General features: G+C 63.3%; 1 protein-coding gene across 6 annotated transcripts in view; it reads right to left on the bottom strand.

The window, feature by feature from the left end:
• The window catches only part of BEGAIN (brain enriched guanylate kinase associated), a 44867-nt gene continuing 29568 nt past the window's right edge, over positions 992 to 16290 (bottom strand). For 3 of the 6 annotated variants that reach the window (XM_021099731.1, XM_021099730.1, XM_021099732.1), the window contains exons 3-8: positions 12750 to 12839; positions 8687 to 8848; positions 7407 to 7473; positions 6164 to 6271; positions 4081 to 4164; positions 992 to 3160 (exon numbers count right to left, since the gene is read on the bottom strand). In XM_021099731.1, coding sequence (XP_020955390.1) covers positions 1736 to 3160; positions 4081 to 4164; positions 6164 to 6271; positions 7407 to 7473; positions 8687 to 8848; positions 12750 to 12839 — 1936 coding nt within the window. In that variant the 3' untranslated portion in view covers positions 992 to 1735. The remainder of the gene's footprint in view (positions 3161 to 4080; positions 4165 to 6163; positions 6272 to 7406; positions 7474 to 8686; positions 8849 to 12749; positions 12840 to 16290) is intronic. The other 3 variants (XM_021099734.1, XM_021099733.1, XM_021099735.1) reach the window with 1 other exon arrangement.

Genomic DNA, 16290 nt, shown 5'->3' on the forward strand with positions numbered 1-16290 from the left:
CTGAAAGACCCCACGTGATGGAAGCGCCAGATCCGGGCAGTGACCCGGCCGTGTCCACTACGTTTAAGGAAACAAAAGACGAGCTTGGAAGTATCTCCGGGAATAGGAAGCTATTAGAAAGCGGCACAGTGGGTTTGTAAAATAATCAGATAGAATGTCTAGAAATGGAAAACATCAATCACTAAAACGAAAACCTCAGTGTCTGTGTTTGACAGCTGAACGGAGGCAGCAGGAGAGAATGAGAGAATTGGGGAGACACATGCAGACTGAGCATGGTGACCCCAAGGTCATAGGTCATACAGAGGGAGGGCAACAGGTGTTTGGGACACGGTCAGGGGTTCTGATGGCAGTCCCAGGAGAGGATAGAGACATATTTTTAAAAATAGTTGCGGGTTTTCAAAAACTGATGAAAACACAGATTACCAAGCAGGACAAATCCACAATCAGACACACCTCCGGGAAATGGCAGAAAACCAAAGTCAGAGGGAGAAAATCTTAAGCAGCTGGAGAGAAAAAGACAGGTTGGCACCACGAAGAGCTCTGGGAGGGACTGAGGGCAAGCCCCACCCCAACAGGAAGCCAGCGGACATCTCTGTGTGTGGGGGTGGGGTGGGGGAAGGGGAAGAGCCCCCTGCTGACATTCTCCCTGGTGAGAGTAGCCTTCAGGCAAAATAAAGACATCTTCAGAGGGGGGAAAACCCAGGAGCGTTTGTCAGCAGCGAAGCTGAACGAGAGGCCATCCTGAGGAATCTTAGGAAGGAAGACAGCCTGAGGACGCGAGGAGGAGAGAAAGGGGGTCTGGGGGAGCGTCAGGAACGGAGGGCAGTGGTGACGATGAGCAGGGGAGACTGGGTGTCTGGGAGTTGGGGGAGGAGTGTGGCGGTCAGAAGCCCGCCCCGCCGGCCACAGAGAGGGCGGGACGCCGGAGACCCCCAGGGCCACACTTCCCGAGATCGAACGGCGGTAGGGAGAAGGAACCACCAAAACCCGATTTCTTTCCACTGATGACTTTAATTACTGAGTGCAAAATACAGTACTGAGACAGGGCATGCATCACAGACAACAGGAAAGCAAGCCACGGAAACCGGGGGTCGGGGGGCCTCATTGCATCTGAGGTAGAGCGAGGTGGTGCCAGGGAGCGGGACACTGGGGGACGAGCACCGGCCCCACTCGGGACTACAGACCACGGGAGAGCTGGGGGGGACGGGGGCGGGCCACACGCAAGAATAGCTGGAAACGTCTCTCATCCCTTCACCCATTTCGGTTCCCCTCTTCGTGGGCAGAGCTTTGGGGTTCCCTTGTCACTGGCTTGCTGGGGTGTCTCGGCCGGACACCGTCCTTCCCTCCAAGGGGCAGGCCCATCTCGCCCTCGCCGGAAAGTCAAGGAGCTTTGCGCTGGCAACGCCAAGGCCGCCGTCCAGAGAGCTGGAGGCCCAGTGCGTGAAGAAAGACGCTTCTGCACTGTAGAAAGAGGTGCACGTTACAAAAGCAGGGAAAGCTCATCGCAGCCGGGGAAGGATAGCGGTAGGTCAAAGAACGTTCTACCACGGTGCCACGGGGGCGGACGAGACACGTGGGCTGGGGGTCCCCCTCTCAGGCTCGACTGGGCTAGGTGGAGAGGGGTCCTTGTTTGCAGGGCCGGGGAGCTGGGTGTTGGGGAGGCGAGGCTGCACCCCTGGGGACCCGGGACGTGTGTGCGCGGGGGTGGCCGTGGCTGAGGCCTGCACGCGGGCGCTTAGTTGAGCAGGGTCCCATAGAGCTGGGCTTTAGTGAGACTGTCCTTGCGGCTGAGCCCCGAGCCGCCAGCCCGAGGGAAGGCCGGCTGGGGGCTGAGGCGGGCGGAGGGGTGCATCTCCGGGGAAGCCTCCATGGAGCTGGGCTCCAGGGAATCCCTGGAGCTACGGGGGCTGTGCTCGGGCTCGGGGCTGCCACTCGCCCCGCACAGCTGCACCCCGAGCCTCTCCCGATCCCCCTCGCTGGCCGCATAGCTGGGCAGGGGGTCGGCCGCGCGCCCAGGGCTGAGGCTCAGCTCGCCGGCCACCCGGAGGAAGCGGGGCTCGGCCAGGTGGCCCTGGGCGAGGTCATCGCCCTCCGAGAAGCTGTCAGCCTTGTAGCTGGCATAGAGGGGGCTGGCGCGGCCCTCGGCCTTATCCCCGGAGCCTCCCGCCCCGCCCCCGAAATAACGATCATTGAAGTTGCAGGGTGAGGCCCGGCCAGCGGCGCCAGCGGCGCCAGCGGCAGCGGCCGCTGCAGCAGCGGCTGCAGCGGCGGCGGCGGCGGCCTGAAAGGGGTAGGCGCCGATGTCCTCCACGCTCAGGGGCCGCCACTGGCCGCGCGCATCCTCCCCGACCAGCCGGGCTGACCCCGGCTTGGCCCGCAGGTTCCACAGATTAGGGGGCATCAGGGCCTGCTGGGGCCCTGGGGAGACCGAGGGCGCCGGGAAGCGGTAGGGCTCGGCCGGGTACGGGGACACAGTCCGAGGGTACCCCGGGGCTACCGCGGCCTCGAGCGGGGCGGCCACCGCGGCGGCGGCGGCGGCGGCGGCAGCCGCATAGCGCGGGCTGCTCTCGTAGGCCGCGGGCGGCTTGCGGCCGAACAGCTCATCGCGGCTATTCAGGTAGATGGCCTGCTGGGAGGCCGTGAGCGTGCTGGCCTGGGCGTGCTCCTTCTCCTCCGAGGTGGCGCTGAAGCTCGAGTAGGAGCTGGACGTGGGCAGTGAGGCCGCGTAGCCCGGGAAGGCCTCGTGCCGGTAGCTCGCAGGGTAGGCAGCCGCCTCGGCCTCCTCCTCCTCATCGGCCGTGCTGTCGGTGGAATTCTGGGCCTGCAGGAAGCCCACGTCGGCCACGGGCCCATCCACGCTGGGCCGCCGGTCATGCCGCCGCTCCTCCGGGCAGTAGAGCGCCGTGTCGCTGCAGTAGAGGTCCCCCTTGTAGGGGGGCCGGGAGCCCGGCTTCTCCAGCCCGTCGCGGAAGCCCAGGTCGCTGGCCGAGGCATCCGACAGACGGGAGGACAGGCTGGCCTGGTCGGGCTTCTCCAACACCTTGGCCATGACGCAGGCCGGGACGCTGTCGGCGTAGGCCGGGCGGCAGAGCGGGGAGGGCAGGCTGCAGCTGGGCTTGTCCATGCTCAGGCTCATGCGCTCCTGGAACTCAGAGGGCAGCTGCGGGGGGGTCAGGGCGCAAGGAGGCGGGGGACAGGGGTCACGGTCAGCCCGGGACTGGCAGCAGAGACGGACCGCCAGACAGACAGACAGACGGACGGACGGACGGGGACCTGCCCAGGGCCTCTCACACCCCACCAGCTGCAGCCCACGCCCAGGATGCTCCCGGAAGGGGCCAGGCCACCGCCACCCACCCCAGGCCGCTCGGAAAGGGCCCCACAGAGCATGGAGGCTGGAGCCAGGCTCTGACTCGGGCCCCTCCTGGGCCACCCCCAAGGGTGCTCTTCCAGCCCTAGGGTCTCTGGGGGGGGGCGCTTTCGGCTTGGGTGCTCCCAAACCAGACAGACCCCGAAACAGATGCAACCGAGATCGAGGCCAGGCGCCTGGCGGTTTCCGCACAAGCACCTCCCTGGCACCTCGTGGGGGCCGTCCTGCTGCTGCTGGATCTATTTTGTGAGTGTCTCAGGTGCGACCCAGGATCAGGGAGAGGGGACGTGGACAAGGCCCCGGTGAGGGAGTCCGTGGAGGGGAGGGGCCGCCTGGCTGGGGTGGGAGCCCTGGGTCCCAGTCCGGAGGGCCTGTGGCCCGGTGAGGCCAGTGTTCTTTTCTCTGGAATGGGCATTGTCAGTAACGGTGCCCGAACCAAACCACAGGGTTGCTGTGAGGCTCACACAGGGGCACTCTGCCCCATCGGGGCTCACGGAGGAGGGCCTGGGAGCGGCCCCGGGGGAAACAGGGAAGTGGGGGCACTGGGCCGGCTGTCCAGGCTGGTGGGAAGGTGTGGGCGGGGCGGCGGGAGCAAGGAGAGCCGGAGGGGCTCGGGCCCCCCAGTGCCTTCCCTCTCAAGGGTGGGGCCTGCAAGGAAGGCCGCCGGGGGGTCCGGAGGCAGCGGTGGGCCTGGCCGGCGGGGCTCAGCGTACCTCGGACACCTTGTGGACTCTGCCGTAGGTCTGGCTGCACTGCAGCAGCTGGGCCGCCAGATCACAGTCCTTTCGATACAGCTCCTAGAAGACAAGAGAAGCCGCGTGGCACAGGCTCGCCCATCGCCAAGGTCCCTGCCACCCCGACCAGCGCCCGGCCGGCTGAACCGTGGGCAGGACGAGGACCCCCTCTGGGCCTGGGCCTCAGGCTCTGGCCTGCAGAAAGAGGGCCCAGGCTCTGCCCTGGAGCTGCTAGTGCACAGGGGAGCACCCTGCCAGGCAGTCCTGCCGCTGACCCGCGTGGGAACCACCCACGGGATGGGGGCCCGTGGTAGAAGAAGAGCCCCACAGGGGTCCCTAAAGTCCAAGAGGCCCCAGGTGTGGACGCAGGGCCTCCTTGCCCTTGGCCTCCTGAGTCCCCCCAAAGGGAACTTGGCAGAGAGAGCTGGCCTCAGCGAGGGGGGATGAGCCGGCCACCCCGCCCCACCCCGCGTCTCAGAGGGGGGCCTGGCAATGGGGGTGCCTAAGGGTCAGGACTGGCTCAGCCCCCTGAGCTGAAAACAGACGCAAACAGTAAGAATCAACGGCATTTGGGGGTTTTTTTTCTTTCTTTTTCTTTTTTCTTTTGTCTTTTTGTCTGTTTAGGGCTGCACCCGTGGCATATGGAGGTTCCCAGGCGAGGAGTTGAGTTGGAGCTGCAGCTGCTGGCCTGAGCCACAGCCAAGCAACACAGGATCTGAGCCACGTCTGCAACCTACACCACAGCTCACAGCAATGCCAGATCCTTAACCCACTGAGCGAGGCCAGGGATCGAACCTGTGTCCTCATGGTTCCTAGTCAGATTTGTTTCCACTGGACCATGACGGGAACCCAGGGGCCTTTGGTTTCATCTTTGGAAAATCTCTGTTGCTTGTGCCTGTGGCTGGGCCTGTGTCCCCACCCCCACCCAGGGACCCTCCACAGTCAGGGCTCTGATGGGGGAGTCTAACGTCCACCAACGGGCCCCGAGATCTGCCTGCTGCCACAGTCTCAATCCAACCAGGGCCAGGTGTCCTGCAGCTCAGGGCTGCCATCATGGCCAAGCTGCCATCACGCTTGGCCCAGGCTGCCTTGCTGCCTCCTCCACCTCCCCGCTCACAGCCTTGTCCTCCAGGGTCTGTCCTCAGCAGAGCAGCCATGAAAGCCCAGGAAAAGTGTAAGTCCAGTCAGGCTATCCCTCGGCTTGAGAACCTTCCATGGCTCCCCACTTCACCCAGAATAAAACCCAGATTCTTATAGGAGCCCCCACAGCATGGCCCCCTGTTGTTCTGACCTCAGACTCTCGGCCTCTCTTCCCCTCAAGAGCCCACTCTGGTCTCTGCTGGTCTTCACATTCTCCAGACCCACCTTTGGTGACTCTTTCTACCTGGAAGGAGCACCCTTCCGCCAGTGTCCCGTGGCTGCCCCCTCAGGCTGGCCTTCGGCAGCCTCTTCCAGAAGCCCCCGGCAGAGACTGGCCAACCCTGCAGCTGGCAGCTCCTAGCACTGCTGCCCGCTTTGTTTTGCTCTGCAGCATTTAGCGCTTCTAACTCACTACGTTGTTTGCAGGTTTGTCCTGCAGACTCTCCTTCCTCCCCACTCAGAGGTGCGCTCCGCCTGCGCAGGGAACCTGCTCGCCTGTGTTGTTCAAGCCATGTGTGCAGAGCCTCGTGGGGTCTGGCAAGGAGCAGAGGTTCATGCGCGAGTGGGCGCTTGGCTGTCAGGGGTCCGAGGAGGGCAGCAGGGCCCATCTCACGCGGCCTGGAAGTCAGGAGCCACGGGCAGCCACAGGGCTCTGATGCCCCCGGGGAAGGAGTCCTGAGTGGCCACGCCCAGCCCTGGGCTCAGGAAACCCTGCCTCAACGGGGACAACGTGGCCCTGTCCCAACCCTGAGACCGTCTCCTGCCGGGAGCAGGTCTTCCCAGAGGCCCTCGGCAGCCAGTCTCTGGTGAGGCAGCCCCTGTCCCTCCCCAGCTGCCCAGGTGCCCCCTGAGGTCCTGGCTGCCCCGTCCAACCACCTGGCCCTGTGCCTGCCCCTCAGGGTCAGAAGGGCCCGACACTCACATTGTCCTCCGAAAGCTTGTCAATGGTCACCTTAGCCTCCAGCAGGTGGCTGTTGAGGGCAACGATCTCGTGACTAAGAGCGCGCTTCTCTTCCTCGTAGTGCTGGCCCTGCGGGTGGGGGACAGGCAGAAGAAAAAGGCGATCGGGGGTCAGCCAAGGCCTGGGGCTCAGATCCAGCTGTTCCTCCTGGCCTTCTGTGCACTTTCTTCTAGCCGATAAGGAGTGTGGTGGCCAGGGAAGGCAGGGGGAAGCGCACAGACCCACCCAGGTTCAAATCCCCCTTCGCCAGCCAGGAGCCAAGAGGCCCGCGACAAGCTACGGCCTCCTGGAGCCTGCTTCTCATCTGCACCATGGGGACAGTGGCATCCTGCCTCCTGGGAGTCCGGGTGAAGACAGTGATTGGGAAACTGAGGCTCAGAAAGGAAAGGGCCCTTGTCCAGGGTCCCAAGGGGAGGTGGCCCAGCCCTGGGCCGGGCTGCTTTCCAACAGCACCTTCAAGGCAGGCAGGTGGAGAACTCGCATTCCTGGTTTGCAAACACAAAACCAGCTCACGAGCAAACTAGAAAGAGAGGGAACCCCTAACTCAGGGAAAGGGAGGCTCCAGAAGCCCATGGGCCCCCTCCTTGGGGGCCAGCTCTAGAAGTTTTCTCTTTAAAGTCAGAGGAACCCAGGAGGTTCCGGTCACAAGTCCTGCTCCTCTAAACAGAGGCCCCCCACCAGCACGGAGGCTGGGCTGCTGAGCTTGTCTGCTGATGGCTGGAGGGTCTCCGAAGGGTGTCTGCCTGCCCTGGGCCAGGCACTGGTGCCTATCTCGTTGATTTCTCACAGGAAGCGGGGAGGCCCTGTGAGAGGCCCCGTCAGGGCTGGGACCCAGCTCTGGCTCACCCGGGGCCTGAACTCTGGCCTCTGGCCTCCCAGGGCTGGCTGCTGGGCCGGGTCACAGCCCCAGAGCGGGTTCTCTCCCTCGGGGCCCCGCTAACCTGCCTCCAGGCCGGTGCTTGCATCCTGATGGGGGCGGCTCTGAACCTACACCTTCCTGGTCTTGAGAGCATCCTTGGGGGTGGAAATGGTGGGACCGGCCCAGCCCCTGGTGGGGTGGGTGGTGGGAGCGTGGGAACAAGGCCTGTGGCTCAGTTCCACGAGGGCAACAGGATGCCAGCCAGGCTGGCACCCCCCGCTCCGCGTTCCAGAGCTGGGGGCCCAGGGCTGGGGGTGCTGGATGGCGGTGGGGTGAGGCCCTTACCATGCGGTACAGCTTGTCCTCCAGCTCCTGGTTGATCCTTTGCAGCGCCATGTAGTTGCTCTGAATCCTGGAATGGCGGTAAAGAGGTCACTGCTGGGCCCGGCCTGACCCTCCCAGGACCTCCGCGGCCACACAGCCCGCTGAGGGCTGAACACAGGTCCTGCTCCCGTCCAACTGCTCCGCTGCACACAGCAGGAACCATCGGACTGAAGCTAACTTGCCACAGCCTTTCGTGGGCCAGGGCTGAGGACCCTTGCAGACGAGAAGGGAAGTGACCCCGCAGGGTCCTCACTCAGAGCCAGTTCATTCGCATTTTAGCCAGAGTCCTTACAAGCCTGGCTAAGGGCTTTATAGTTCATAGCAAGGAGCAGACTTAAGGCTACATGACGGGTCCTGGGGTAAGTGCTGGAGACGCACAGTGACTAGGCACTGTCGTCCCCCCGCCTCCCCAGGAGACTGAGGTGGGGGCAAGTGTTCGGTGGGACTCCACTGCCGCCACGGAGTGCGACAGCGGAAGGAGTGTGGTCACCCTCTTGCCACCCTGAGTGTCGTGTTATCGTCTTGCCAGTGGGGAAACTGAGGCTCGAGGCATTAAAGGGGTAAGGGACAAACTGGCCTGCTGTCAATCCAATGCCCTGCAAACATGGAAAACCAGCCAAGCCAAGAGCAAACTTTGCATTTCTTTAACTCTTCCTAAAAAGAAGCTAAGACGTGTGCAATACTTTTAGAAAAACATTCATCTTAAACGTGCAGAATGGTGTTTTTTATTTTTGTCTTTTTAGGGCCACATGCGTGACATATGGAGGTTCCCAGACTAGGGGTCAAATCGGAGCTGTAGCCGCCGGCCCACACCACAGCCACAGCAACGCCAGATCCGAGCCACGTCTGTGACCTACACCACAGCTCACGGCAACGCCGGATCCTTAACCCACTGAGCAAGGCCAGGGATCGAACCTGTGTCCTCAGGGATACTAGTCAGATTCGTTTCCACTGAGCCAGGACGGGAACTCCCAGAATGGTGTTTTTTAGAAGTTTTGTTTTTAAAGGAGTAATTGTTCCGGGTCCCACACACCTCGCCTGACACTTCCCTGGCCTCTGTGCTGCTCAAGGGAACGGGCTGGCTCATCTCTAGGGCTAGTCATCACTTTTCAATCAGAGACCCAGGTGACAGTGGCTGGGGCCCTGGTGAACCAGTCTGGGTCTGGTGACCGCTGCTTCTGTGTCCCCGGCCCGGCACCCCGCCCCGCCCAGGCCCCGCCCCCGCGAGCCCGCCCCCTTACCTGCGCAGCTTCTCAGTGACCTTCTCCAGTTCCTCCTGCGCGCGGCGCAGCTCGACCTCCAGGTAGTGGCGGGTGGAGTCGAACTCGGTCTCCAGTTTCTCGAGCTTGTGGGTGGTGTAGGACAGCCGCTTGCGCAGCTCGCCCTTCTGCTCCTGCAGCGCGCTGCAACGACACGCGGCGGCGGCCCGGGCCGCGGCGCTGAGCTCGAGGCGTGACGTCGGTGCGCACCGGGGCGCCCGGCCGCACCGACGCACGCGAGTGCACACGCACACGCACCACACACACACACACACACGCACCACCCCCAATCCCGGGCGGCACTGGAGGCCTACGGCCCCTGGGGGTCGGGGTCTCTGGCCCTGGGGGGCAGGTGCTGCGGGCGGCTTCTAGGCTCTGTTTTAAAGAGCGCCCCTCACACCGGGTCTCTAGGTCTGGGTCTGAGGGCCCATCATCAGGTGGTAGAGCTTACAAGGACCCCCACTTTTTCACCTCCATGGCCCTGGCTGGGGACACTGAGGCCCAGAGGTGGCAGTGCCACACCCTAGACCAGACCTCTCTTCCCCAATTGGCTTGGTGGCCCCAGCAGGCCGTGTGACCTTTGGGCCAGGGAGAGGCTAGGCTCCGATGCCCCAGGCCCAGGCAGTGTCCACGGCAGAGGCCGGCTACCTGCACAGAGCACGAAAAACTCAGAAAGCCTCTGGCCTGTGCATGTCTCTCCTCCTCCAGGAAGCCTTCCGGAGCCAGGCCTGGCTCTTGAGGCTCTATTTTCCCCAAAGACTGAGGGCACCTCTGGGACCCCCCGGGATGCTGCATCCCCAAGCTCAGAAAGCACACTGGATGGTTTACCCTCTGAGCCATATGCCATAAAGTTCCTTGAGCTACAGTTGGGCACAAGGCAGCAGGGGCAGGTGTGGTGGCCACACCCAGGGGACTGGCCGTGAACCCCACCAGGGCAGGGGTCACACCCTCCTGTCGGCAGCCACCCAGCTCCCAGGAAGCACCTAAGTGGGGCTGACCTGAGGCGCCTTTCTGTTGCCTGGCTGGGCACGCAGAGGCCGAGGGGGCGAGGACTCACCTTTAAGAGCCGAGAGGGCTGATTTCTGCAGGGAAGGGACTGCAGCGCGGTGCGTGAGGGGCACCAGGGGAGCTCTGCTGGGTGTCAGCCTCGAATGAAGCTAAGCTTCAACTGCTGTTCCATGCTCTGGGCGTGCACTTCACCCGTCACCCCCTGCACTGTGTCCCGTCACCCCCTGCACTGTGCCCCCGTCACCCCCTGTACTACAGTCACAAACACCTGGCTGCTGGTCCCCGCCATCTACCCATGACCGTCCCCATCTTGCCCTGCGACACAAAGCCCTGACTCCAGAGAGGTGCCCAGGTTGGCATGCGGGCCCAAGCGGGCCAACCATTTGTAGGAACAAGCACAGCCCTGCAAGGGACTATCTGAAGCCAAGACCCTTTGGGCTGGTCACTTCTGGTGGGTTTGCTGTGGGCGGGCAGGAGGCTTCCTCCAGTGCCCGGGGCAGTGTGAGCTTCTGTCTCGGGCCCTGCGTGTAAACCACACATGTTACCACCAGCGCACACCCAGCAAACTTCACTTAAGCATTCCTGGATTCCTACATTTTTAACAATAAATAAAATAGAGTTGCCTACATTCTGAGAACCTCAGACAAGGGCGGGGCGGGTCCTCGCAAGAGTTGGTCCCCATGAAAGATGCAGAGTGATAAGCAAGGAGGGAGCCCAGAGGCAGAGCGCCTGCAGCTGCCCACGCGGATCCAGCCGCCTCCTCCAGGAAGCACCCCTGACTGACTCACCCTGAGCCCCCTGCAGCTACAGAGCCCAGCCTGCCCAGGCCCAGGCCTTTCTCCCCAGGGTGCTGGTGAGCTCCCTGGGGGCTCTTCCATGTTACCAGGGCCCCCTCTAGGCATGGGGTCAGGTGTGGGGCTGGGGCAGCAGCCCCTGAAGTCAGTCCCCCCACAGTCCTCGGTCACAGGGTTTGGGGGGGGGTCTGCATCCTTGGGAAGAGGGGATGTGGCCACTTGAGCCCCCGCTCCCCACCTCTCCAAGCCACCCACTTGCAGCCTCAGCTTGGACCCTGCCATCACTGTCCACTCCTGACGGGACCCAGCCGTATCATCCTATGTTGCATCCACGTGGCACCCTCTTCCCCGCCTCTCCTGGCCTGCCCCGCCCTGTTCCCTGGGCCTCAGCCGGGAACAAGACAAACACGGCCCCCGTCCCACGGAGCTTACAGTCTCAAGGGGAGACAGACAATGAACAAGGGAACAGGTTCATCAACAAGGCAAGTGTAGGAGGCAAATATGACGGGGCTGCGGGGTGGGCTCTGCGCAGAGCCGGGACCCACCGGGGGGCATCGGAGACGCCCACTCCCCAGGCAGCCAGCTGCACTGAGCCGGCCCGCCCCAGCCTCCGTGTAGCCTTGGCCTCTAGATGGCCTTCCAGAGACACTGGGGGCTCTGTCCCACCGCTCCCCAAATGCTGCTCCCGCTTCCCCTGGGCTGCTCACAACCACCTGTCCCTGAGCTGCGTCCACCCAGTCCCGGGCTGACGGCGCCCCCAGCGCCTGACTCCTGCCCCCTTCTCCTTTGCTGAAGGTACCTGGGCCTCAGCCCTGGACATGCCTGCCCGGCCCCTCGGTCACAGCAGCGCCCCCCCAGTGCCCCACCATGTCTCTCCCCATCTTTGCAGCTCCAGTCAGTAACCCGGGCTGGTCCTCGGGGCCCTGGCTTGCCCCTGGCTCCACCCAGCACATCTCAGGCCAAATCTCCTCCATGCTGACCCACACGCAAACCCTCCCAGGCCTCTGTCTGCAGCCCTGGCCTCTCTCTAGGGCACCCCCCGCCCCACGTCCAGCCGCCCCCCAGCCTCTCCTCCCCCATGGCCCACAGACACCTCACATCCAGCGCTCCCAGGCTGACCCCTCTCTGCCGTCTGTGCTCCCCACCCCTGGGAAGGACATGGCCACCCCCTGTCACCAGTCAGACCCTGAGAGGCCACAGTCACCCTGCTTGCCCCCGCCCTTCACAGCCCATCACCACGTCCTGGCAGTCAGCCACTTGAGAGCTTTGGATGTGCCCCCTCCTCAGTCTGATCTGGGGAGGGCCCTGGCCCAGGCACCCCCAGGTCTTCAGTCACTCGCTTGGGGCCGCCATCCTTCCTGCCTTTCCCTCCCAGGGCATTAGTCTGAACCCTGCCCGACCTTGGCCTCAGTCTCTCCATCTGTAAAATGGGGATGTGTGCCCCCTTGGGGAGCAGGGCTGTCACTGAGGTCCTGCACGCCCCTGGGTCACCAACTCTCGCAGGAGATGCCAGAGGCAGGCGGGCACCGTGGGGAGTTGCTCAGTGCCCTCCGCCTCCCCCTGGGTATGGAGTTGGGCTCCTGAAAACAGCCCCTTCACAGCCGCACAGGGAGGCTTGGCATCCTTCGAGCCCTGCCCTCCCAGTCTGGGTCACCCTCCTGGCTGGGGGGCTCGGGAAGCCCTGCTTGGACTGCGGCCCCGGGAGGTCACCTCGTTTCTTTCTTTCTTTTTTATTTGCCAGAGATTAAACTGCGCCCACAGCAGTGGCCCGAGCCACAGCAGTGACAACGCCGGATCCCTAACTGCTAGGCCACCAGGGAACACGAAGGACAGCTGTATCCTGGCGAACTGATCACGCTCTGACTGAACCCAGCTGGGTGTGGGGTGTGTGACTGCTTCACGGGTCCCTCCCGGCCCGCGGGAAGCCCCCAGAAGGCTTTCCCACTTCACCGGGAAGAAAGATGGGCTCCCTTGGCACAGAGCGGGGCCTGGAGGAGCCCCGCCCGCCTTCTACCAGGAGCCCCTCTGGCCACTCAGAGGCCGGAGCCCTCGGCTGGGCTGGGGGGGCCCCAGGGCCTCGCCTCCGAGACAGGATGACCGGGAAGCAGCGGTGAGGATACGCTGGCAGCCAACACCCTTTCCCACTCTTGGCCTCTTCTCGGGGAGCTGATGCAGATGCGGGACGGACGTCTGGGACCAGACGCAGAGACACCGCGGAGCCGGGGAGACAACAGGTGTGTTACCTGTCCCAGAGCGAGGGCGAGGACCTGGCCAGTCGGCCCTGCAGGACGCGGGGCTGCCCGAGGCATGAGGGCACCCAGGGGCTGCGCAGCCTGTGGGCGAAGAGGACACAGCTGCTCAGAACGGGGGACAGGGCCTAGGCCGGGCCCGCCATGGGCACGCAGTCACAGAGACATGACTTCTCACCCGGCAAGAGAAGTCCTTGTCACCAGCACGGTGGCGGGGTGGCGGTGTAGGAACTGGGGTGGGGGCTCCCCAGCCTATGCACCTGCCAGCCCTGGATGCCTGAGCTCATGGGTGGCACTGAGTTCCACCAGTGGTAGGGTCCCCACCCACAGGCCTGCATCCTCCATCTCGGCCTCAGAGGGGAGTCGTGGAGCGGGGGCAAGGTCTCCCCAGCTCCAGGTAACTTCCTTGCAGAACTCATGGGTCAGAGAGCCTGGGGAGCAAGGAGGATGGAGGGCCAGAGTGACTCTAGCCCGCAAGCTCCCTGGGAGGCTTTGACGGGCTGCTGTGTGTGGACAATATGGGGGGGGAATCTGGGGGCGGTGGGACCTGGTGGATGTTAGAGATCCACAACAGAACCCACTTCACCCTTCCTGGGACCCCTTCGCAGCAACCCTGCCTGTGGCCTGTCTGGGTGCTGGGTGGACAGACGGCGCCGCCCTGCTGGTGGGTCACAGGATTTACACAAGCGCCTCAGGCTCCGTCACCCCTTCCTGTGTTCCCTCAGGGGAGGCTCCCTGTGGCCTTGCTGGGAATCTGATGGGAGGAAGATGCTGCCCCGGATGTCAGGCTTTGGAAGGATGCTTAGAGACGTGGGCAAGCGTCTGCGTTAAGAGAAAGCAGCAGCATCCCGTTGACAAAATAACTGGGTGTAGACGGCCGCACAAAATAAGGGGAGGGAAGAAATGTTTTTGCTGTTATCGGCCCGTGGTGGGATTCTGGGCAATTGCAAATGTTTCTCTTATCCTCTTCTGGACTTGTTATATTTCTTAGAGTGAGGATGAAAAATCAGAAAAAAATTTTTACTAAGGAATAACATTTGCACCCCCCCCAAAAAAAAAAGGTTTGAAGGACAAATCCGACTAGGAACCATGAGGTTGCAGGTTCGATCCCTGCCCTTGCTCAGTGGGTTAAGGACCCGGCGTTGCCGTGAGCTGTGGTGTAGGTCACAGATGCGGCTCGGATCCCTTATTGCTGTGGCTCTGGCGTAGGCCGGTGGCTACAGCTCCGATTAGACCCCTAGCCTGGGAACCTCCATATGTCGCGGGAGGGGTCCTAGAAAAGGCAAAAAGACCAAAAAAAAAAAAAAAAGGTTTGAAGGATTGATTTGACAGGCTGGGGGGTGGGCAGGGAAGCCCTCAGCCCTGGGCCGTGAACTGTACTGAGATCACCACTTCCGTGAGCCCCCGTTGCCCCATCTGTGACCTGGGCTGCCCTCGACCCTGGTCTCCTGGGCTGATGGGCAGGCTGGGCCTGGTAGGTGGTGGGGACGGGGAGGGGAGGGACAGCGGCTTGGTCTCCAGTTGAACTGGACTTTGGAATTCCAGTCCCAGGATCCACCAGTGCTGCCGAGTGAAGGGGGACCAGGGGCAGGACGGGACGGTTCCTGTGGGAGCAGCCAGAGACCCAACCTGCCCTCGGGGACTCCTCTGAGGCCGGTGATTCGGGGAGGGTCCCCCTCCCAGCCCTCGCCAGCCAGTCCCCACGCCAGCAAGCCCTTCCACTGGGGGACTCACGAAAGGCGAGTTCTGAGAAGAGAAGGAGGGAGGCTGGGGCCCTGGGGAAACCGGGATCCAGGCAAGGGGCAGGGTTGCCTGGAGGCCCAGGGACTGGAGCTCAGCGCTGTGACCTGACCCGGATTTGGCCTCTGGCCACACACAGGCATTTGTCACAGACAACCAATTCTCATTTCCAGTCTGTGGCATGGGGAGGGCCTCTTCCTTGAAATAAGAAAACTGGGGCCCAGAGAGGTTAAGCAACTCTCCCAAGATCACACAGCTAGCCTGGGGTGAGGCTGAGACTGCCCTGCTCCCGTGATGCTGTGCGGGGCACAGGGGAGGAAGGACACATGAGAGGGCCACGGGGACATCCTCCCCTGCTCCCAGGTGACACGGTCTCTGGGGGCAGAGGTGCTCCCTGGCATGCCGGCGGCTCCCAGCCCTCCTGGGGTGTGGTGATGGGGCAGGGCTGGGCTGAAGGAGCGTCCATCCACCAGCCCCCAGGTGCCAGCAGCCATCGGGTCGTGCAGCTCTCCCCCCGCCCCCTCCCCCCGCCACCTCCATGGCACAGCCATGTTTTCGAGCCTGCTCTCGGCGCTCAGGCTGTGGCCTGACAGTCATGCTCCAGCAACACCAAACTGCTTGTCATTCTTCACACACTACAGGCAGCTTCTCAACCTGGTGACTTTGTTCCCGTGGCCCCTCAGCCAGGATGGCACCTAGTCCCTCCCACTCAGGGTACCTCCTCCCCACCCAGGGGCTTGTGGGGAGCCTTGACACCCTAGCCCGCCCAGCCTGCCCCACCCCAGGCGCCCGCACACCCCTACCCACCCAGTCTCAGGCCACCCGGTAAGGGAGGGTGCACCACACCCCTACTGCAGATGAGGAAACTGAGGTTCATGGCGACGAGGGCACACAGCCTCCTGGGGTTCAACACTGGGCCAGCTGGTCTTCCCGTGACCTCAAGATGCCCGATTTTAGAGCAAGCTGCAGCCCTTTATACTTTTCATTGAACCAGCCCCCCACGTCCTGATCCCAAGGCACCACGGCCAGGCAGATGGAGGCAGGGGCGGGGCCTCGGCATGGAGGGCGGGGCCTCGACAGGGAGGGCGGGGCCTCAACAGGGAGGGCGGGGCCTCAACAGGGAGGGCGGGGCCTCAACAGGGAGGGCTGGGCCTGGGTCCCACTGGACAGCTCAGCCTGCTTCTTGTTGGGCCTCTGAGACTCTCCCTCGAGAAAACAGTTCCGGGCATCTGGCTGGCACCGCACTGTGGCTCAGACATGCCTGCCCAGCCCCTGCTCAGCCCCTGGGCTGACTCTGCAATACCATGTGCAAGAGACAGGGATGCTGGCCACTGCCACCATGGCACCAGGCCATGCGCAGCAGCCCTTGGGGAAGGTTGTGTGTGTGTGTGTGTGTGTGTGTGTGTGTGTGTGTGTACTGGGGGGAGGGGACTGTCACAGTGCTGGCCTGGGGCCTACAGCCTGGAGGACTGGACAGGAGGCAGGGACTCCACAAATTCTGTGCGTGCCTTGTCCTGCCCTCTCCCCGTCCTCTGTCCAAGGTCGTCCAGTGGAAGCATCCCTGCCCCTCCCCACAGTCTGGTGACATGGCCGCTCCACTGATCCTTCCGCCCAGAGACAGGAGATGGGAGATGCCGCAGGAAGCGTTTCATGTCGCCTCCGCCTCATCTTATCAGGCGGCTGCAGCTCTGCTCCTGCTGCCCCCTCTCTGCCCAGGCAGAGCCACGTGCTGCCAGGAGCTGGCGACCCTGCGGCCTGTGAGTTCTCAGTGGGTGGGCAGACCCAGGGGTGCTCG

The sequence above is a fragment of the Sus scrofa genome, chromosome 7 (genome assembly GCF_000003025.6).
Source record: "Sus scrofa isolate TJ Tabasco breed Duroc chromosome 7, Sscrofa11.1, whole genome shotgun sequence".
In the NCBI taxonomy this organism is placed as follows: Eukaryota; Metazoa; Chordata; class Mammalia; order Artiodactyla; family Suidae; genus Sus; species Sus scrofa.